Source organism: Prunus dulcis, chromosome 6 (assembly GCF_902201215.1).
Source record: "Prunus dulcis chromosome 6, ALMONDv2, whole genome shotgun sequence".
Taxonomy (NCBI): domain Eukaryota; kingdom Viridiplantae; phylum Streptophyta; class Magnoliopsida; order Rosales; family Rosaceae; genus Prunus; species Prunus dulcis.
In genome coordinates, this window is record NC_047655.1 from 29,569,267 (window position 1) to 29,593,671 (window position 24,405).

General features: G+C 38.8%; 1 protein-coding gene and 2 long non-coding RNA genes across 3 annotated transcripts; 2 read left to right on the top strand and 1 right to left on the bottom strand.

Moving 5' to 3' along the window:
• Positions 1–328: 328 nt before the first annotated feature.
• LOC117631057 (beta-glucosidase 42) lies at positions 329–14,333 on the bottom strand. Its single transcript, XM_034363987.1, has 13 exons — positions 14,091–14,333; positions 13,037–13,103; positions 12,859–12,917; positions 12,343–12,418; positions 11,625–11,699; positions 11,466–11,553; positions 9,496–9,721; positions 9,151–9,266; positions 8,277–8,491; positions 8,157–8,191; positions 7,958–8,060; positions 7,535–7,643; positions 329–816 (listed from the first exon to the last, which is right to left on the bottom strand). The coding sequence occupies exons 1-13, from the start codon at positions 14,193–14,195 to the stop codon at positions 621–623; spliced, it is 1,470 nt and encodes a 489-aa protein (XP_034219878.1). The 5' UTR covers positions 14,196–14,333; the 3' UTR covers positions 329–620.
• A 4,519-nt stretch (positions 14,334–18,852) lies between these two features.
• Positions 18,853–19,282, top strand: LOC117633273. The gene is made up of 3 exons (XR_004586589.1): positions 18,853–18,882; positions 18,990–19,085; positions 19,206–19,282. It is a non-coding gene; the product is annotated as an uncharacterized LOC117633273 (long non-coding RNA).
• A 304-nt stretch (positions 19,283–19,586) lies between these two features.
• Positions 19,587–20,391, top strand: LOC117629524. Its single transcript, XR_004586113.1, has 3 exons — positions 19,587–19,654; positions 19,737–19,879; positions 20,306–20,391. It is a non-coding gene; the product is annotated as an uncharacterized LOC117629524 (long non-coding RNA).
• The last annotated feature ends 4,014 nt before the right edge of the window (positions 20,392–24,405 follow it).

A 24,405-nucleotide genomic window follows, 5' to 3' on the forward strand; every position in this document is an offset into this window, starting at 1 on the left:
ATGTCTTATAAGTGTAGAGTTATACACGGGGTTGTGTCTTTCTCTAAAATGGTGATATTTTGGTCCTTGGTCCCCTGGGGTGTATTATGACTGTAGGGTGGGTATGGTCGTGGGAGGAGGCGATCATAAGAGAAATGGTGGAGATAGAGATAGTGGCTGTGTGGGTGCGGCTCTGGCTGGTGATAGATGAGTAGATGAGCAGAGCTGGGGGGATTGGAGTGGCAGTGATACATGGGTTGATAGGCGGGGGAATTGGTGGGGCGGGGGTAAGACCTTTATGTTCATAAGGTTGTGAACTAGACATTCTTATGACTATTAACTCTGGTCATAAAATTGTCAATGATAATACATTCAAATTCATTATGGAAGAAAAGGAGAGAGGAGTTAGTCAACTCGATCATATGTTTCCGAGATGATTAAAGAACACACTGACATATTCAGGGATAAAAATGTCTTAGTACATACACTTCGGGGTGACTTACAAAAGCTCAAAATGAGTTCCAGAGGAATCCAGTGGTTTGAAACCAATTGAAGCAGCAAGCAGTTTAAGTTGGTACATGAAAAGATGAAGTTCCTGGGCAGTCCCTCTCATGGATGGCAGTTGTCAGCTAAATTTTCCATTACTGTTCCTTGTCATGTTTCCCTTCACCAGCTTTAAAGAACCTCAAAAACCAGTAGGCTGAAGATTTTGGGTGCCTAGAGAGCTCATTCTTGTAGTCGATGTAAACTAAACCAAAACGCTTGGTATAGCCTTGAGCCCACTCAAAGTTATCTAGTAATGACCACGCAAAGTATCCCCTCACGTCTGCTCCATCCCTGTCCAGGAAAAATGTTACAGCATTGCTTTTTCTTGTTACCTGATAGGATTTCATTGTTCGCACACTGATGTTCATACACTGGTAAAATATGAGTGCAAAATGATTAAAAAAAAAATGAGTGCACACTCAAGATGAAGAAAACTTGATCAAGTGAAGCTATGTTGTGAGTTTTCAAATGTGTCATCTATGTCTACTCTTTCTGATGCAGTAAATAGATCTTACAAGATCTTTGAGAGGAGAGAAACTCTCATGTACGGAAATAGCACTTTTTGAGAGATGCCTGGAAAAATTTACCAAGTGTCTTCATTGTTATTAGTTATGTATTGGGAGTTTGTTTATTGGTTATTAATGTTCTATTGGGAGTCTAAAGAGTGTCTAGCTGTTATTTATGTTGCCTTGGGAACTAGTTGTTATTAATGTGGTATCGGAAAAAGGGGTCCTTCTGGAAAGGTCTAGGATAATTATTAAAGGGATCAGTCCTGCGGTCAGAGGACTCAACCTGGGATTTGTATGACTGGAGTAGTTCTCACTTAGCTGTAAAGGCCTGTTTGGTACACCTTCTAGGCTTGGACTGGCTTGTACTAACTTTTTATCTCATGTTTGTTTTACTTGGTACTAATTTTAAGTGGGATTACTAGTATTGGTCCCACCAAAACCACCTTCTTAAGTGGTGTTACTGAAGCCTGTGTAGACAGGGGGGACAAATAGCCCCTCGTTATCGTCGAGCGCCTGCAACCGTTACAAACCTCCCACCATCACAGCTAGAACAAAAATAACTAGCAGAAAGAAGATGCATCTCATATTCTTGTATGTGTAATATACATACCATCGTGCTTCTTCATCAAATTTCTGGGAAACAACAAAAAAATGACTAGAAACCTAACTCCAAGAACATTCAAACTCAGATCCATTCCAAACTCAGCCCCAAATCCAAAAGTATAAAATTTGACTTCCATTCAAAACTCATATGATAAGAAAAACCACCATCTCAGCCATACGGTTTCGGTTGGCACCAATGGCAGACAACGAGGACTTCATAGCTTGGACTTAGGGTTGTAGGCAACGACAACGGCTTCGCGAGCTGAGGGAGAAAAGGAGAAGAAGGAGAAGACGAGTAAATGGGAGAAAAATTTCGGGCAAAAAACAAAGCACAGATTAAAAAAAAAAAAAAAAAACTGAGAATAAGAGGAGGAGGGGGGATGGAGAAGACGGAGGAGGAAGACGAAGAAGAATGAGATGCAAAGAGAAGAAAAGTTCAAAAAAAAATAAAAATAAAAATCTGCCCTTGTTTTTAAAAATTTTAAAAATAATAAAACTTAGTCCTAGTTCAAGCAGACACCAAATGTTGAACAAATGTAATCCAGCTTAAACCAAGCCAAGCCAATCCAAGACAGTCACTAAGCAGAGTCCATGCCAAGACAGTCCTGTGTAACAAACGTGGCCTATGAGGTCAAGTCACACCTATTTGCTGGGCTACTTCATCTGTTTGGCTCTGTCTATGCCCTTTTACAGTTTCCACTAGAAAAATAGATAAGTTTACTGGTGAATTTAAATAGAGATTCGTGCCTTTTTCTACCAATGAAATTGTTTTCTTGACATTTTCCAGTATCACAAACCATGAAGAAAAAACAATTGTACACATGCATATTTTCAGAGCCTAACCCTATCTAGAAATATGAATGAATCAAATGATTTTATTCTTTTCATTTTGAGGTATTTATAAGATGTACAAAGTCTACAAAGTCAACAATATTAAATAATAAACCCTAAACCTAATGTATCACGCCAATCCTCTCTTTCAAGTTGGTGCATAGATATGATATACACCCAACTTGGATAGTGATGTATGGAAGTCTTTGCTAGAAACTGCAACGGTCATCATGTTTGCTAGTTGGTTTGCTCTCTTGATGTGAGGCACAATAATTATGCTGGTCACAATATTATCCTTGATGAAATGTCTGTCAATCTTAATATGTTTCATATGCCATGTTGGATAGGAATATTAGCAATTTTAATGGCTGCTGTATTATCACAATACAACACCATTGGGTTCATAGGGCCAAATCCAATTTGCTTCATTAGGATCTTCAACCATATCAACTTTGTCATAGCATGATGAAGAGCTCAATATTCAGCTTCCGCACTAGACAAAGACACCACAATTTGTTTCTTGCTTCTCAAAGTTACTAGATTGCCTCCTACGAATGACGCATAACCAAATAAAGACTTCCTATCAAACTTAGATCCTGCATAATCAGAGTCTGTGTAACCCTCTATATCCAAGTTTCCATTCTTAGAGAACAAAATTCCTTTAACAAGAGATGAATTCAAATACTGAATTATACGATCTACAACCTCCATATGTTGAATACCTGGGTTAGGCATGAACTGGGTTACCATACTAATTGCGTATGACAAATCATGTGAGCTAAATAATTTAATTTCCCAACTAGCCGTTGGTATCTCTCCTTGTTGATACTTGGTCTGGATCAATTGTCAAATTGTGGTTCACCACTATTGGGGTGTCAACAGGTTCACATGCTGACTTGCCACTCTTGGCCATGAGATCTAGGATGTATTTGCATTGAGATAAAAATATCCCTTGCTTTAAACGAGATGTTCTATTCCTAAGAAATACTTGTGAGTTCCTAAATCCTTCATCTCGAACTCTTTAGCTAACTATGGAGTTCTTCCATCTCATGTGTATTGTTTCCTATAACCACCATGTCATCCACATACACAATTAACATAGTAATTGTCACCACCATGCTTATGAACAAAGTGTGGTCAACTTAAGATTGTTTGAACCCATAATCCTTCATAGATCGACTTAAAAAGCCAAACCAAGCTCTTAGCGACCGTTTTAGACCATGAAGTGCCTTTTTCTTAATTTAGGTTTTTTAGTTTTTTGAACTTGCACACTTTTCCCTTCTTTGGTGCAAACCCTAAAGGAGGACCTTGTAGGTCCCCATGTAAGAAGGTGTTCTTCACGTCGAACTGGCGTAATGGCCAATCCAAGTTTGCGGCAAGGTATAAGATTACCTAAATTGTGTTCATCTTGGCTACCGAAGCAAACGTTTCCAAGTAGTCCACTCTATAAATTTGAGTATTAACCCTTGGCCACAAGCCGTGATTTGTACCTTTCAATTGATCCATTTGGTTTATGCTTGACTGTAAACACCCATTTACGACCTACAGTCCTCTTCTCATCAGGAATATTCACCATATCCCATGTACCATTTGCTTGGAGAGCCTTCATTTCCTTTACCATTGCAAATTTCCACTTTGAATCTTCTAGAGCTTCTTGAAAAGAGTTAGGTAGACACATAAGTCAACTGAAGTGCAAAGGCTAGATGAGATTTAGAAAGACAATGATAGGACAAATAGTTAGAAATAGGGCAAGTAACAAATTACTAGAGGAGAAAACAAAACGATCTGGTTTATTCCTTACATAGGATGTGCATCTCCACTCTTGATCGTCACCAATCGGGTTCAAAGAAAGAGACTCGGAATTATTAGGATCAACAGACAAAAGAGAAGTATTAGATGTTTGTACCACATACGATGCTACTACAAACGCATGCTCACGAGAAGTCGATTGGAATAGAGTAGTGGTATCAAAAGAAGGATTAGCTGAAGAATCAGCTTCGTCAACTTCATTAGAGACAATATCAGCCAGAATTTTCTCTTTTGATACGTTTTGTAGACCATATGAGTTGAAATAGAGGAAAGAGATTAGAGAACCTTAGAATTCTCTTTTCCCTTTACAGCCGAAGGTGACTCCCCCTGAGGTTCAATGTCTGTCTGTAAATCTGCCCCACTCTGATTTAAGCCTAAAATCTCATCAACCAGTAACTTGATCAAATAATCACTAAACTCCAAATGCACTAGATGCTCCCCATAAAGGAGAGAATTAGGGACTTCCTGAGAAAAATAAGAAGTGTGTTCCTGAAACTCCACATCCATGGAGACAGTACTTGCTAGTGGGAGGATGAAAACACTTGTAACCCTTTTGGATAGAAGAGTAGCCCAAGAAAACACTTGAGAGCCTGAGGATCCAATTTGTCAGTGTGGATAAAGTGAATATGAACATAACAGACACATCCAAACACCTTAAAATCTAGGGAAAAGAGATCAGGGATCAAATGAAAGGTAAACAACATATGAAGAGTCGTCTGATAATCCAAGACATGAGGGGGCAGCAACCATGATAGCATCACCCCAAAACTTTTTCGAAACCTGCAAAGTGAAACATAAGGATCGGGCCGCCTCAAATAGATGGTGATTCTTACGTTCTACGATCCCTTTTTATTGAGAAGTATACACACGTCGTTTGAGGGAAAATCCCATGTTGATGGAAGAAATCAGCAAGAGTCTGATTGAGGTATTCCTCCCCATTATCTGAACGAAACACCAGAAATTGGGCCCAAAACTGCGTACAAATCAATCGATAAAATTTTGGAAGTATAGAAGTCATCACTTTTCCGCTTCCTAAGATAAATCCAACAGACTCTAGTGCAATTATCAATAAATGACACAAACCACTTGGCACCAAAAGTAGGAGAAGAAAATAGACCCCAAACATCAGTGTTAACAATAGGAAAAGGTTGTTCACTTTAAATGGAGGAAGATTGAAAAGTAATACAATGATTCTTAACCAAAATGCAATGTTCACACCGTAAATTAGAACTCAAAACCTTCGTAAATAAACTAGGAAATAAGCGTTCAAAATACACGAAAGATGGATGTCCTATACGGCGATGCCATAACATAATCTTACATGGTTCTGATGTATAATCCCCATCAATTTGAAACACATGGCCAACAGAGTCAGTTTCTTCAAAATAATAGAGATCACCCTTCTCCTTACCAATTCCAATCGTTGTCTTCTTGACAAGGTCTTGAAAAACACAATAAGTGGGAAAGAAGGTTATAAAAAGTTTAATCGTACGGTAATTTGACAAACATAAAGCAAATTATTTAAGGAAACCAGCTTCTTGAACATAAGTAAGAGCACACCATTAACAACTTTAACTAAGCAGCGATGAGGTGCAGTAGAAGCTAGAAACCAAGAAGAGTCATTGGTCATGTGATCCGAGGCTTCAAAGGCAATGATCCATGGTCGAGTAGAGGAAGAGGAGAAAGCACAACCCATATTACTTGTAATGATTGAGGAACAAGAAACCTGAGAGGCAATGGCTGTTGGTGGTGAGTCCGATGAGACTAAATGCGCTAGGGATTTCTATTTATCCTTGCGAGCGGCCTGTTTTAGTTTGAACCACTCCGGATATCCCACCAATTTTCCCTCACATGCTTTGTGCCATTACAGTATGTACACCCAGAAGAGTTGGAGTTAGGACCAGAGTCGGGAACTGGGTGAGGTTAAGGCTTCTTGGTCACAAGAGTCGATGCTTCAGTGGAACCCTAGGCAGTTGTAGTAAATTGTAATTGGGCCTCCCGACGCACCATGACATAAGCCTCATTAAGATAAGGAAGAGGTACAAAAGCCGACGCGCGACTACACACTTGGTCAAGATTGTGATAGAGACCAGTAAGAAACATGTAGACACGTTCTTCAGAGGTACGTTTCTTCACTTTAGCAATATCGAATGGATTCTCAAGATCATTCGGACAAGATAGTCCAATTCCATAAAGAGAGAATTCATCTCAGTAAACTAAGTGGATAAGGGCCGACCATTTTGTCGAAGTTGAAAGGACTACATCAATTCATAGACTTGAGAAGAGTCAGAAGCATCATGATATGCCTTTTTCACTGTATCCCACACATCCTACGCAGTTTCACATTGAATAAAGTTCAACATGAGACTGGTATGCATGGAGTTGATGAGCCATGACTTCACTAAGGCTTCCTCGACCACCCATTCTTCATACTTCTGATCAGAAGTATCAGGTGCAGCTTTGGTACCAGAAATATACCATATTTCTTACGAGTTGCGACATGCATCTCCAAAACCATGGACCATAGGTGATAATTTGTCCCATCCAGTTGACGATGGGATAGGAAGCAACGTCTTGCTGAATGCTAAAAGTAGGTGTCTCTAACAAGGGCCCAAAAGGATTAATTTCGCTGGTAAGAGTAGACATATTGGCAACAGAATTGGGTTTTGTGTTTAGGGTTAGAGGTAACAACACCAAAGTCAGTATACCCTTGATGAAGGTTTAGAAGGCTACATCAACATAGAAGCAGGGTAAACAACCCTAGAGAGGTGTGGCGGTAGTAGAAAAAAATTAGGAAAAATAGCAGCGACACAAGGGAAAAACCCTAGATATGTACGGCAGCAGTAGAGAGTTTTATGGTTTTTGTAGGGTTTCAGATCGCAGTAGAGCCAATTAGATCGATTGCACCATCTAGAAATCTGAATGAATCAAATGATTTTATTCTTCTCATTCTGAGGTATTTATAAGATCTACAAAGTATAAAAAAAGGTAAGTATACAAAGTCAACTATATTAAATAATAAACCCTGAACCTAATAATAACGCCAACACCCTGTACATCAAGACAGATAATGCTGCCATGAACTCTATCTTGTGATGGTAGAGCTGCTCCATGCAGTCTCAGAATGACATGCTAATGTATGGAATTTGTAAAGTCTGTTTTGTGTAGGACCTATACTACAATTTGACTGAACAATTAGTGCACCCACCATTACAAAGAAAGAATATGATAAAATGGACAAAATGAAGTCGACCTACCTTATTGCATTGGCAACTGCTGAAAGGTATCTCTTAAAGTAACTAACTCTCAGATTGTCATCTAGCATTTCATGAAGTGGGGAAGTGTCATTATCTTCATCATCCATACCTGTAATAGGGTTCAGAAAAAAGAAAATTAAAAAAAATCATAACGTAGAATAAGTGCAAACTCCTATGGTTTGTACCAACTTCTGACAAGGGCGCATTAAGTCATTTTCCAGATCAATAATCAGAAGTATTTTAATTATGACTTCATCTCCGGATTATATTTTGTTTATACAATAAGTAAATGCAGAAGGACAATATTAGCCAATCGTTAACCAAACAGGGACTGAATGTACTCCTTGGCTCCCAAGTGAGATTAAACTACAATTTAAATTCCCAATCAATTTTATTTTCCTAGGAAAGTCTCTCCATGCATACCATTCTCAGTAACATATATTGCTGGATTATTGTATCTCTGTGCTATGTAATTCAGAACTTTATGGATGCCCCAAGGAACAACATAAAGCCATTCTGATGCTGCCTGCAACACAAAATCTTTCAGTAGACTGGAAACACCCTATAAGCCACATGTGTGCAGCACAGTAAGTGGAATGTGTGTGCATGAGAGAGTTCATACCTTCTCACCAATAGCCTCACCACCTTCCCATTCAGCTGATGATAAAGAGAGAACATTAAACAAGGATGAAGAAAATTTTTTGCTTTGAAAAGGAATGATGTGGTAGTTACAGAATTTTACCAATTCTCTCCATCTCTTGTGATTTATAAAAATCACCATCCTCGGGGCTCTCTCTTACATGAGCAATAAATCTTGACGTATAGTGATTCAGACCAACAAAGTCTAATGAGTTCTCAAGCAATTCCTTATCTTCCTCAGAGAATATGGGAAGCCGATCTCCAAGTCTTTCACGCATAGCTTTGGGGTATTCTCCATAATATATTGGATCTAAGAACCTGCTTTGGAATTAGTTGAGATGGATTCTAAACAATACTACAGGAGAGAAAACCATTTGATTTCATCTAACAAACTGCCTGGGTAGGCGGTGGGCAGAGCTGAACTCAAAGAAAGGTACTGAGAAAAACCCAGTTCAGTGTGAATTTTTTGCCTTTGAAAATGCTAAACTCATTTGACACCCATTTAACAGTGTGGCCCATCTGCTGTTTCATATGTTTCAGCATATCTATTATATCTTATAAGGATTTAACCAGAATGTATGTTTCAATATGATTTACTTCTAACCAAAAGCAGAATGTTACATTTCAAGTTTATGGGAATCCTAGGATAATCGGTATGAGTAGCATGATATATGAAAATGATGGATATGCTCAGTAGTTCTAAAGCTTTGAACACTGGAATTTTTTTTTTTTTTTGGTCATTTATCACGGGCCTAGTCTCTTGGATTGAATAACTCACACTGACCAATGTAGGAAATATGGAAGATGGTTCTCCAAGTGAATAAAAAACAACATAAGTTCTTGAATGTACTTTCACCTTAGGGATGATTTAATCAAGCACATTAGCGTGTTGGTAATTTCAATATAGAAGATACTAAACTTTTTGTTAACAGTAGTTCTGTGACCAAATAGTAAATAATTAGGGAATGAGTAATTACCATCCAAGCTGAAAATCTAGGCGCCTAGCTGCAGCAATTTTGTCTTCAATTTTGTCTGAATTAGCCTCAGCCCATTCACAGTCAACGGTCAAGCCCACTTGTCCCCCTTGTTTGTCCTGAAAGGACAAAAAATAGCAGCAAGAGTAAGAACAAAATATTATAATTGGGATGTGAAGTGGGGAAATGGCCACTGACATACTTGGGGCTACCACTTGTTGGTAACCCATGGGAAAACTGTTTTTGGGATCCGGTAGTGGAATAGATGGAGAAAAGGCTGGAAGGAAGAGACAGAAGGATGAAAATCTCCAAGTGAAAGAGACAAAAAAAAGTAATTGAACAGTATACCTTATACTTGCTTCGGTATATGGAAACAGCCGCAGCATGGGCCAACAGTTGGTGGTGTGCAACCAAATATGGTTCTGTTGATGAACATTCATGTCTTCCAGGAGCAAATATCCCAACACCATAACCATTAATGGCTGTCTGAAGAGGCTCATTAATTGTAATCCAGTCCTTTACTCTATCACCAAAACTTGCAAAGCAAGTGTCAGCGTAGACTGAGAAGTAGTCTCTGCATTTTTACAAAAAATGATTGACTACGAGGACACTGTTTAACAATGACATAAATGTTTATAGAAAATTACTATAATTTCTATTTTCCTTGAAAGTAATGAAGGTTTTTATTGTAAACCAATTTTTGATTTCCCTTGTTGCTATTATTGATGCAGGCAAACTGCTGTATTGTCGATGATTTTCAGATTGCTACAACTTGTAGCCCATAACAGAACCTTTCAAATTAGCCATAAGACCCTGAATTTTCTTGCTGCCCAGAGTATTATCACCGAGTGTTTTTGTCTCCTCTTCTCTTGGCACTACCCTCTCAAATGATTAAGTCATTCTTTCTACTTGGTGCATCTTTCTTTTGTTTTTTTAATTTATAAGAAGCATAAGATTTATTACGAGAAAACATAAGGAATACAAGAATCATGGGGACAAGTAGTCCATTAAACACCTAATACAGCAGATGAAGAAACACAAAAGCCCAATGAGAAAACCTAAACCAACAGACAGAGCACCATGCCAGAAAGCCCGCAGTACAAAACTCCCCACCAATGAAGAATAATCACACTAAAAGGAATAGTCTTATTGGCACATCTTATGATCTTCATTGAATGTAGTAACCACGTTAGTCCTTTCTCTCTCATTTTATCCCCAACAGGTGCCACCCAACCTTCTTGCATAAGAGTTAGTTACTATAAGCCACGTCATCTTCGCTTTTGGGATTCTTTTGACCCTCAATTTTCTGCACATCCACACTTGTATTTCTTCTTTTGTTATAATTGTATTCTCTTAGTACTCAGTTTTATACCCATTTTGATTGAATTTTTCTCCTTGACTCTAATTTTTAGCATTCACCCCTGCTCTGGTTTATCCAATCAAAGAAATATCATCTGCAAATAGCGCACACCATAAAGCCTCATCCTAAAATTTAGTCACCCTGATACAGACACTAATCAGAAACTTGCTTTTCTCTCATGCAGTACAGTAGTGATACAAAGAGCCAAAAGAAAGAGCAATGCAGGGTTGGCCAAAAGAAAAAGCAATGCAGGATTGGCCAAAAGAAAGAGCAATGTAGGGTTGGTCAATAAAAGTAACTCATCATTTTAGATAAAGATTGAGCTCCAAAAGGTAGAGACCTATTTTAGCTTCTAGTGGATTGATTCATAATATTGTAAGCTTGATATACATTGTTGACCCATTCCTAACAACTTAGGATTTTGGGCCTAGTGGGTCTGTCTAACATGGGACTGGAGTTTGGTTTGCAAGAGGTGCCGAGTTGAATCTCCATTCTCCACTTCATTGTTGGTTTGTAAGGTGGAGGGTGGAAATTCACCTATATGTCTCTCTCTCTCTCTCTCTCTCTCAACATATTTCTAGCTCTCTACTTGTAGGATGGGGCTGCACATGGAGGGTGCATGCTTGATACGATATATATATATATATCCTCAGTAGTCCATATTGTTCAAAGAGCATTCACCCAAAACTAGGATTAAAATTCTAGACATACACTCAAAGGGAGATGAAAATACTTCAAAATGTCTATAAGTTTGGAAATATTTAAAAATGAAATATAGCAAATTATTTCCTTCACAAGATCTTTAATTTCTATACGTTTGCAATTTTGACAAATGAAATGTAGCAAACTAATTTCTTCACAAGATTTTTTTACATAAAAACAACATGAAAAACTTACTTGATATCAAGGTATTTGCAAAAATAAAATAAAATAGATAATTAAATGATACATTACTTACACAATTTTCTTATTCAACCACCCTCCCATATTCTCATGAAGGTACAAGGGTAGATCCCAATGGTACAGTGTTACATAAGGCTGGATACCTGCAAGAACAAACTGTTGAATATGGTTCATCGATGCAACTAGAAGGAAATGAATGTAAGCAAATTCATACCCTTTTCAAGGAGATTGTTAATGACATTGTTATAGTAAGAAATCCCTTCTTCATTGACTTTGGTTCCCAAACCATCTGCAAAAAAAAAAAAAAAAAAAAAAAAAAAACAGAACCATAAGAAATATACAGTCATCATCAAAATTAAGCTGAGCCAAGATAGAAAATGGAACATGCACATACAGTTCAAAAACTTTTCGAAGTCCCTGTCTGAATTCTGTGCTTGGGTATATCCGCTTAGAACATGTCACATTGTAATCTCAAAATGTTTTTACAACTTTAAATAGACAACTCAGAAAACATTTTCCACAACTATCCTTCAGTTGTCTTGAAGAATCAATTATCAAGTTGTCGTCAAAACATAATTGCAACATTGTCCATTCAAGCTTTCCAAATTGGTGACAGATCACTTCAATCTAGAAATTGTTTTAGACATGTCAATTTGTAGAGTATTTATTATATCCTATATACGCTAAGAAGAAGCAATCATACAAGTCGCCATTCAAGTCACATGCGCTACTATATTTAAATCTAGAGATGACTTCCCAGAGGCAGGATGTCAAGAAGAGTCAAATGACCAGATAAATGCTATTGTAAGAAGGAAATAATAGTGACAAAGTAATTCGTTTAAACATAAAACCATACTGAATCTAATTTGATTATATCCTACTCTTTTTACCATTAGAAAGAACTCCATGAAAGATACCAAAGGGTAGCATACCAGGGAATATTCGCGACCATGATATGGAAAAGCGATAAGCATCAAATCCCAACTTGGCAATGAGTTCAACATCTTCCTGTTTAGCATTAAATGGTTTATGATTCATGTTAAATGACCGGCATGAATTGAAATCCCGAACTTGCATAACTACATGATTAGAATGAAGGAATGGGTAATTGTAAAGAATCTGATCATGTTCTTCTAAGCCATTCCAAAAGGAAAAGACTACTAACAGACCAGGCCATAACAAAATGGATACATGAAGGAATGGGTAAGTGTAAAGAATCTGATCATGTTCTTCTAAGCCATTCCAAAAGGAAAAGACTACTAACAGACTAGGCCATAACAAAATGGATACATCTGTACTCATTCTTCCCCATCAACATAAATATGAAGAAAAGACATTGAAAACTCTGCAAATACTAACAGTTTTGGGAAGATAGCATTGATCTGGTGCAAAAAGACCAAAAAGAAAAAAAAAATGATTTGACCGTGGCTAAAATTATTATTACTAACCTTATACCGGTGATATTGATCCACTGCAACGTCACCATTGCTTCCATCAATGATTGTCCCTAATGAATCCAGACAAACATAATAAATTTCATAACCAAAAACAGTATCAGATTTGACAATGTCAAGCAAAATTCTGGTCCTAGAAGATATTATCATAAGCTTGATGAAGAAAAGGTACCTTTTGAGTGTGAAAAAGCATCCCAAATACTAGGACCCCTACCGCCCTCGTTGCAGGCACCCTCTACCTACAAATAAACAAGAAGAAGAGAAAATTTCTTGAACTCTGAGCTTTTTGGATGTTTAAAATACAAGATAATGCATTAGACTACTGAAAGGCACAAAAGGGGACAATGAAAAGAAAAACAGAAGTAAAAAAACACTCTGTTATCAGTTATTTTCTTTTGCAAAATATGCTTGAAAATAGCCTAATGCATTGTTATAATTGACGTCTCTATCAAACATGCAAACTTTCTTCTTAAAATTTACAATAAGGAAACTAACAAAGTACATCAGTATGAAACCAAGTTGATATGGAAGCACATTATCAACATTAATAAGCTACTTTACATTTATTTATTAGACAATACAGGAATGGGCCGAGGAGGGTAATTCAGATGCAGTAGATGCCGTTTGTCAAGGCCAAAGAAATTGTGTTGAACTGTAACAAATATGGAGTGTTGTGATAACTTTTCTCTTAATTTCTTCTGTTTTATTATTCGAGTACATAGGACAACAAAAATGTTTTTGCACTGCAGAAGCGTAAAATTCATCAGCCAAACCGTTGCATTAAAAAGTGGCAAAACCCAAACATGTATAATTTTAGAACAAGAAAAGAATCTCAAGAACATGCAACAAGAACTGAAGATGGCTAAATTTGTAATTATAAAGAATAAAATATAAAATAAAAACTATTCATTGACCAATTTCCGGAAAGCACTCAAATGTATCAGAATCAGTAGCTAACAGAAGGAACCCGGAAAAGAAAATAACTTCTCTGTTCTACAACAATTTTATGAAAAGAAAAGTGGTCAACACAATAGAATACAGAAAACCGGAGTTCATCCTTTTGGTCTAGTGGTATTCCCTATTTTGAATCCTCTCACCAGTTGATCGAAAAAAAAAAAAAAAAAAACCCAATACGCGATGTAGGAAGTATAAGGAAATAAGTCCTAGACCCAGATCATACTTTGTAACAAATGAAGGTAATCAATTAAAACTGAAGTGCAGCTAACCTGATATGCAGAAGTGGCAACACCAAAGACGAATTTGGGAGGGAAGTCACTGCGAGAGACTTCATCAGCTTCTCCATATTCCTTCAAGCAGTCCTTCTTGGCCATTCCTACTTGTAGTTGCCAACAAATAAGGAAAGCACTTGCTTTATAGTGGGTCTGAGTCTGTTCTCTCTGAAAAGTTTGGTGAAAAGTTTGGTGAATCACACCCGGACAAAATAGAAGGCAAAAAATTATTTTTGTTCCCTATAAGTTACAAATCTTACAATTTTAGTCCCTATCATCTGCCTTTTAAAATGAATTTTTAGCCATTTACCCCCTGAATTATTACCCTTTTCGAACTTACCCCTGAATTATTTCATCTGCCTATTTAGCCCTGAACTCATTTTAGCCAATGTAGTACCCGCCTTGGTTTTTTTTTTTTTTTTTTTTTTGGGAAATATGCTGATATAATCACTTTTCACAAGTGGTATTCTGAAATAATCACGTTACAAATTGTGTTCTGATATAATCACTTGTGAACGTGAAATGACCAAACTGCCCTCCATATAAAAGCACATGTATTGGGGAGTTATTGGCCTTTGATTGGCGACCTAACGCATCTGGCTTCTCTCCCTTTCTCAGCTCTCAGTCACGGTTCTCTTCCTCTCTCGGCGGTTTCTGTGTCCATCGACCACCACCACTCTATTTCTCCCTCTGTCACGAAAACCTAAGCAGCACTCTGTCGTTCTCTCTCTGCAGTCAATGTTAGGGTTTGGTGAGGGGGCTCTTGACGGTGAAAGAGAGGGTTTAATCGTGAAATGATGTCTCCCTTAAACGATGTCTCAGTTCCCTCTAAGTTCGAGTCTTGAATCGACGTCGTTCTCTTCTTCTCTGCTCCTTCAGGGCCTAAAAAAACCCTAAATTTTGGTTTCGGTTAGGACTTTGTTCACAAACGTCCTCCTCCTTCTCAATCCTGTGAGACTCGGTTAGGACAAAAGTCGCGATTTGCTGTAGGTGTGGCTGGGATTTCGAATTCGGTTCTGTGCAGAGAAGGAGTTATTCTAAGGTGGGTTTTGTATTTGTTATTGACTAGTTTGTGTTTTTGTATGGTTATCATTTGAGAAGGATAATTTCACTAACCTGTGACTGAATTTGTGAAGTTTAGTAATTAGAGATATTGCAATAATAATGTAATTTAACTGTGAAGTAGATCATGCTGGGATGAAACTTGTATTGGTGTATTGATTTTGCTCTATGGACGATGCAGTGCCTCAAATTGCTATTTGTCATATAGGATTGGTTCTATGGCAATGCTTGTTTTCACTTCCATTTTATGAGTCATATTTAGTGTGGGAAATTATTCTGGTGCCAAGGGCTATTCCATTATAACACACCATTACCTCAGTAGGCCCTGAATTAGGTGTTGAGTAATAATGCACAAGTAAATTTGTTGGTATCATTGGTGTTTCAGCACGTAGTAGCATATTTTGCACCCTTCCAGTGTTAATGGTTAATTATGTGATTTTGAAATACTAAAGTTAGTTGCCGTGGAAATTTTCTGTTCCCTGTGGTATAAAACGTGCTAAATTGTGTTGTTATTCCTTGCTTGCAGCTTGTGATATATGTCTGAAAATGGTATTTTATGGGGCTTCAGTATCTGTTTAGAAATTGCATGTTCATCCATCTAGGTTTAGCAGTTGCAGTTGCAGTAACATTTTGACGTGTCTAGTTTGCACACAGAGTCCATAACTGTGAATACTGATGTTCCATGTGTGGTACTGTATTGCATATGAGTAGATTTTAGTAGGCATTGATGCATTTGGAGTAATTCTTGTAGCCATTTCGCCCAAACCCTGTATGAAGTGGATCCGTGGTTGATGAAATTGTTTTCAGACTTGGGTGGTATTTGGTTTTTTGATGGAATGGGATGTACATTTGGCAGAAGGGAATGTAGATAAGAGGAGAGTGTGGAGAGAGTTGGAGAGTAGAAAAGAGGCTTAAAAACATTTATGGTTTTATCAAATGTATATACATATATCAAAATGGGTTGAAAGTATTAGTTTGAGTAATGTACGTATGAAATATGGGTAACCAATGATCCATATGTATGATGTTGTTGTGCAGGGAACTTGAGAATGGCTTGTAAAGCAAAGCTTATGATTCCTGAGGATGAGAAGTACGAAGGAAAGCCATATGCCCTTTCACACACAAGGACCGCCATTACAACAATAAAGGCGAAGTTCAATACGCAGCAGTTACAGAGGTTCGAGGGAAGTTGTTTTGGTCATCTATTACTGATAGAGGACCTGAAGTGGAATTCACAAATTGTCCACGGCCTGTTGATGAGGAAGGCTGATCCTAAGACAGTTACACAGGTGAACGGGATAAAATTCATTGTGGGTAACAAGTTGATACAATTCACAGCCCAACAATTTTGCCTCATCACGGGGCTAAGGTTCGGAAAGCTCCCTTTCATTCCGAAGGCGACAAATGAAAATTGCTCGTTGAAGCGAAAATACTTCAGCACCAATAAACCTGCCACCCTTTTGGACCTACACACCGCCTTCATCGAGTGCACAGATGATGAGGATGCGTTAAAGCTTGGAATGGTCTATTTTGCCAATTTTGTTCTATTGGGTACTGAAAAGCATGTGCTTATTGACATGCGCTATTTGAAGTTGGTTGAAGACCTAGAGGAGTTTGACAAGTATCCATGGGGCGCAGTGTCATATGCAATGACAAATGCTTCACTGTTGAGGGCAGTTTGTGCTGAATACCAACGAGTCAAAGTGCCCCAAAAAAGAAAAATGCCCAAACAAAGTGGAAAGAGAACGCAGACAAGAATGCGAAGTGGTAGACCAAGAGAGTACATCATAAGGGGGTTTGGCTTTGCTCTTCAGGTGAACACATATCCAGCAATTAACTATTTGATGTAAATACATTTACAGATATTGATGTTTCATTGTTGTGAACAGATTTGGGCTTTTGAAGTGTTCCCAGCATTGGAAGCATTGCATTTCACGGTCCATGAAGACAATAGGCACATCCCTCGAATATTACATTGGAGGAGCAACACGGTGGCCCGTTTTCGGGAGGTTATGAGTCAGGTTTTTGAAAACTTTGAGGTTAGATCTGTTTGTATCAGTGATGTTATGATTAGGAAAAAGTACAAAGTTAACTGATTTTTTTTTTTTTTGTGTTTCAATTGGAGGTTGATGTGCAACTTCTCCGGCCAACAGATATTGAGAAGCAACAACCTTACTGGAGTTGGGGTGATGATGACAACGAAGAAGAAATGGTTGAATTATTTGGGGATGAGGCCGAAGAAAAAACCGGCACTTCTAGTGAAGAAAAAGACGCGGATGTTGAGGAAACAGCCACCCTTCCCTCCTCTTCTAAGGTGAGCATGACCTTTTTCCAATGTTGTGAAAATATAGCGAATACGATAGGAATGAAGTGGAAATAGTTTCCTGGTTTTTTGTAAGCTTTCTAACTGTTGCATTATAACTGTATGCAGGCCAAAGGGTCTGTTAATGACGTTCGCAGTTTGAAGCATCAATTACGCAGCACTAAGGATCAGTTGGCTAAGCTACGTAGTTCAAATCGGGGGCTTAGGAACAGAGTTCGTGACTTGGAAGCTATTGTACAGAAGAACTGTTTGAAGCATGAGAACGAGTGTGACAGAAATAAAAAGGCTATTCGGGATTTGACCCTAAAAATTGCTGAAGTCGAACATTATTTGAAGTTGGAGATGGAGGAGTTAAAAAAAAATTATGGTGGAGANGCCATGAGGAAGTCTGTACTGCTCAGAAGAATGAAGGAGGGCAGAATGAATTGTCACCCTTAAATGAACCTACTAGTCCGACTACAGCAGCACCTAAAATGGACACTCAAGTTCCAGCTGATGGAGTAGAACCCTTCCCAGGCATGCATACAGAACGGGGTGAAATGGAAGCACCAGTCTGTGGTGATGGAGTGGAACACTTTCCAGCCTCAGATCAAGAAGGGGCTCCAAGGGAACCAGAAGTCCCTGCTGATGGAGTGGAACCCTTCCCAGCCATGGAAGTCATAGACACTGAAATTGAAACTTCAGTTAGTGAGAGGCAAGTGGACCAACAACCTCACAAGGTTCCTACCTCTGAAGATGTGAAGCTTCCTAGTGTTGAAGATGCCCTCCTTCCTACTCCGGAAGATGGGAATGGGTATAGAGTTATTTGTAAAACAATGTTACATTTGTTACAGGATTGGAAGAAGACAGAAATTGAGGGGGTGGGATGCAAGGTCAGGCCTCCCATGAAATGTAACATAACTCTGGTTGGTGATGAAGGGGACAACGAGGCTACTGCCACGGTTCGGAAACCAGATGGTGAAGGCAAAGGGTGCAGACTTAAGCGGGCTGCGACACCATTGTTGAGTCCATTCACCGATCCCTCCAGGAAAAAAAGGAAGGTTACTGATTTGCATGCATAGACACCTCAGCCCCGTTTTGATCCAACAAAACCCGTGGCCATGGACGATGTGAAGGCTATCATACAACTTTGCAGGGCTTGGAAAACTGACATCAGGTTAGGATTTGTATCTTGGCAAAACCATTTTACTTGTTTTTTGATGTATGCAAACAATTTATACACAGCTATACTATACATGTGTGTGTCATTGTCATATTATACAAGGTGTTCCACTTGTCTATTATATTTCAATTTACCTTTGCAAGTGTTGTTTTTGTAGTGCGGAGCTGGAGCTCGAACCATTTGAAGTTGGGGCAGATTTTTTTTACAAACTTTTAGATGAAACTGCATGGATGAGCTCGAGGGTAACAATTTGAACCCGGCTTTATTTCGATCAATCTCTTATTTGATGACATTGACTATGTGTCATTTGTTGTGATATTGACGCCGTTGTTGTGTTCTGAAATAGCAGCACCTTGACATGGCCATGTTTCTAATACGCAAAAGACAACTCTCTCATCCGCAACTATTTGGAAGGGAGTGGACAACCGCCGAGTTTTGTCTGCAGGTAATTTTGTATCCATATTTTGTGTCACTGCAGTTCTTGCATTGGTAGGAGTCATGTTGGTCTCTCCTTTTGGTGCTTTGGTTTGGGTTTATGTAACGTGTATTTCACACTTGGTTGCAGCAATTTTTACAGCCGTTTGCAATGCCAAGTGGGAAACGAGTCACGAGGAAACAATCTGCTGCAAGGACCGTTGACCCTCCCCTTAACTACCTCAAAAATGTACACCACTTTGTCAATGGGTCATGGCAACATGGGTATGCGCAAGCATGGACGAAAGTGCGCAAGGTCTACCTCCCGTATAATGTTCGACAGTCCCATTGGGTAGCAGTAGAAGTCGACTTTGTGCGACATACTGTCACTGTCTATGACTCGTATTCTGATTTTACCTCCAACAGTATGCTTGTCCGATTCATGGAGCCCATTACCCATACGCTTGCAAAGGTGCTGCATGAAATGAGGTTTTATGAGAAATCGGAGGTTGAAGCGGTGAAGAGAAAAGGGACTGACATGTCAAACTTTAACCCATTCACAATTTGCAGAATTTCCGATGTTCCTCAACAAAGTGATGGGTAAGCTGTGTTCTTTTAAATCACTATACTCGGATGTTATCAATAGGTGCACTTCTAACTTCTCCACTGCTCGGGTGGACAGTACTTCATGTGGTATTATGACAGTCAAATTTATTGAGTACCTTAGTGCCGGCATTCCTTTACATACCATTGACCCATCGAAGTTTGGCTACTACCGATTGAAGCTTGCAATCGAGGCTTTGAGGGGGGAGGCCTATGTATGAGGTAAAAGTCCTAATCTGACCTCATTGCTGCTTTATTGTTAACTACTGCCTTTGGAATTGCATTGTTATTTACTTCATTGTAGTTACGTCGTACGTATTCCCCTGTGATGTCAGTGTTCATTTAAGAGAACTTACATTATGTTGGGAACTTGTCCAACTGTGATTACTAAAAATTGCTGCTTTTGTTCTTCAAAGTTTAGGGTATTGGGGATTTGAACACTATAGATGGTAATGTCAATGTTTCGCAACTGGCATCTGATTTACGTATGTCATATGTTCTAAACTCCGACTGTGTGTAATCAAAAACTTGTTTCATGTTCTTTATGAAAGGTTCAAACAATTACTTCTTCAAATTGAACATGTCTTATGACATCTCATTTTCCCTTTATATGAATGCTGAAGTGGCACATATGTCCTCCTTCTGCAGGTGGTCCTTCCAGCTTCATACCCATATTGACATCTCAGATTCTGTACATGTATGTGAAAGAAGTTGCAGGATGTTTTGTCGTATTGTGAATCTTGAAACTTAGTATCAGTTTTTGCGTAACATGGCACAATTTTTGACATTTTGCTCACCACGCGATAAAGTGGGGTGATTTTGTAGTAGGTTGCAGGGGGTTATTTATGTAACGGAATTCAACTGTACTTGTCTTCCATGGTAGAAGGGCTGTATTCACTTTCCTTTGTTAGAACTAATTGTTGACATTCTGTGCTTAAGAAATTCCTGTAAATCCATAATTTGGCACAAGTTGCAGCGAAATGCAACTTTTTTTGGGCCACCCACATTGTAGCTTTTCCCATTATTTTATCGCCACTATAGCGAAATATTCGACTCTCATTTGGCAATATATTAGGGTGTTCATTTTCGTGACAGTTGAAAGTATATATTGGGTGGCTATGTCATGGACCTGTAAACATGAGACGACAGTGCATTGTCGACTGTTTAGTTTAGTTTAGTTAGGTTGAATACTTTGTTTTGTATATGCATTTTTTAAATCCGATCCGGACGGAAATGTCGGGGTTGGTTAGCACAAACATTATCATTAACGCTCGGCTGGGCCAATTACAAGCTCAAATATTCTATTGTTTGACGTCATTGAGTTGTAGTTTTGGGAGGTCCCTCACCGTCAAATATTTAGTTCTTTCTCATGTTTACGTGGAATAATTGGTCTGACGATTGAGGCTGCATAAGAGTTGATACCAAAATACCTGAGCCTGGGGTTATTGGCTATGCCTTTTGTGTTTGCCTTTTCAAACCAAGATGAACCAATAGAAAACGACCATCTCTGCCATCACTGATTTAGAATAAATAAAACCTGTTCCATTACATCCATAACCTAACCAACTTTAACCTGCCAACTGTAGATGACCAGGAGTCCTATTACATTTGGAAAACAACAAATAAATGACCATTCCAACCAAGAAAACAGAGACCCAAAACCATGGGTTTTTCATCTTTCCTTTTCCAGCGTGTTGTTCTTCTTCCAAGCGGTTTATTTTCCTAAGCAAGCCTGGAATGATGTGCTTCGATCTGTCACACATCTCTGGGTCAGCCCATTCCCAAAATGTACATCCATTCCTCTGCAGAAACGGAATCAATGTTTTCAAACAAAGACAGCCAGCATCAGATTTGGAATACAGACAATTCCCAAATGTCAGCTAAAACTTACACATAAATAAACTTACCCTTGCACATACTTGAAACCTCCTTCCAGGATGAGAAACCGTCCACGATGTATGCGTTTTGACAACGTTCCCACAGTAGCACAGCCGTGAACACACTGAACTCGCATCTTCCATTTCCCAGCGACATCTCGAAGTCGCGTCTTGACCGGGCAACCGAGACGTCACTGACTCACCCTCACCGGCACGGAGGCTCCTCCTACTCATCTTCTTGTTTTGGAGGGTATGAATTGTTGTTCACGTTGTGCGATATTTAGGGTGCTGAAGAGGGTCATCCCAAATTCAAAGGGTTACACTTGCATGTGCACAATGTTTCAGTAACATGGTGTGAGTGCACAAACATGAAACCTGGAGTTAATGGGGTGTTTTTAAAAAGGAAAATTTTTTTTTCCAATATTTACCATTGCCAACAGTAAGTATAGATTGGGCCCAATGTTATTCATAGCCTTAGTTTATGACAGATACGGCATGGTATACACTTGCAGATACAGTCCATGCCATTCTTAGTTGTTTTTATATTGGTTTATGAATGACGTATTGGTAGGACAGTGGTACTATATTGGTATCATATTGTAACTTTATTGTATCGCTATTGATTTGTATTGGTTTTATAATGCCCGATATTGGTGTTATATTGGCATTCCAATGTAACCTCAGCATTATTTGACATTGGTACAGCTATTATAACATTTTTTATACTGTCTTACGTATTGGTTTTGCAATGTCATTGAACAAGTCTACAAATATGGACGATGTGGAAGGTAATTACGTTATATCGAATATGAAATGAATGCAGCCAAACTACATCAACTGCAGTTATCAAAGTTCCTGCATACAACACAAAAGAAAGGCACCTGAAACGTACATATAATACGAAGGCCACCTCAACCTGGCAGCATACAAAAGGCAGGTGAAACTTACACAAGACAAAATGTACAAAGAGGTGACCTCAAACTTACAGTATACAATCTTAACAAAGACGGCACCTGCAGCTTACATTAAACATATGTACCAACGAGGCCCCCTTTCCCCAACAGAAAACAAACGAAAAAAAAGGGCACCTCATACGTATATATTACAAAAAGAGGGCACGTCAAAAATTCCACTGTACTGGGTTTGTCCCTAATAGTAGCCATGGTAATATTACAAGGCAAACCCTGTCGCTGTGGCCGAATTTCGAGTTGCATACCCGTCAAATGCGGCGACTGCGACCCATTAAGTTCATGACCCCTCCCACAGTGATGTCCCACTTTCCTTCTGCATCCACAATTTGTGCAAACTTCCTAAATAGTTCGAAGCCGGATTCCAGTTGTTGTTGCTTCAACTGAGCCATTTCGTCTGATTCTTTGAATGCAATAACTGCACTGGCAGGGGCATTTTCAATTCTACCTCTGACGGCCTTCATATGTAGGAGATGCATCCGGGCTTGATAACGCCCCCGAATTGTGCGCTTTTTTATGACACCCCACCTAGCTTGGCCCTCTTTAATTTTGCTAACTATGTCTGCATGGAGATTTTTCCAGAACATGGTATTGGCTCGACATTGCTGCAGTCCATGGACCCAGTCTACAGTGTCTTCTGTTGCTGCTTTGGCAGGTGTTTCAGTGTCCCTTCCTTCAGTAATGGCAAGGGTTGGGTTTGGTGTGGGGTTGGGGTCCATGGGTGTTGGGTATTTACTGTGGGTTGGTGTGGCCATTAGTTTGACCAAACTGCCATTCATTGTGATGTAGGTTAAATAGCTGCGCAGGCAGGGGGGTTTGACGGAGTAAGTGTGATGGAAATGTTGGGTGGATGCAGCTGGGTTACAATTAAATAGTGGGAGGTATTAATGACCAGGAGTAAATGACTGTGATGAAGAGGCGGGAGTTATTGGCGGCAGTTGTTGGGTCCAATTTTAGGCGGGAGTTATTGGCGGGAGTTGTTGGGCAACACATTTGACTTGGGCTGTGCATAATAACAGCTGTATAAAACTATTCTTTACCATTGGTTGGTGGTTGTTGTATGGGACCCTTGTTGAATTTGCAATTTATTCCTTTTGTCCTCTTTCCCCAATTTCCCTCCTGTACCAAAACTACAAATTGTCCCAAATATATGAGTACGGTAATTTGACAATGAATTGGCCAATTACAAAAATGGACCATGAAAGTATTTGTGTTTCCAATTTCCTTTTTGCTGTCTTCCAAATTCCTTGATATGAGTTCCATTTTTGTATATAACGGTGAATTCCTAACTCTGATTTTTTACCATTTGCAAATATTTGTAGGTGTATTCATCCCACCTGACGTTTTATTCGCCTTTAAATTTTGGTCGGGACTGTATATGACTGATTTGGTGGTATTATTTTGTTTTTAGATGGACTTGCCTATTGTCGTCATTTGTAGGGGATACTTTGTAATTTATGAAAAAGTTTGTACAGTTGGTAAAATGAGTTAATGGGGAACTTGCTACTAAGGGAGTTATTCATATGGCAGCACCTTCAATATTAATATAGTATAGAATTGTGATGAAGATTGTGTGTAATTTGTGTAGTCACTGTTGTTCAGGTGTGTATATTGGTACGGCCGATTATTCCAACGTTGACAGGTGTGTATTTTCATATTGGGGTCCGACTGTAATCTTTTAAATTACAATGCTGTCAGTGACAGAGAGGAGTAATGACTGAAGACTGATTTTGTAATGTAGTCATTGAAAGCAATATAAAACAGACAACTTCGTCTATATAAGAGGGTCTAACCTACTCATTCAATTCCATATATATCATACACGAAAGCTGTACTAAAGCTCACCCTATTGTTGGTAACGAAAAGGAAGCTCCAGATTGATTTTGTAACGTTAACTGTTTTT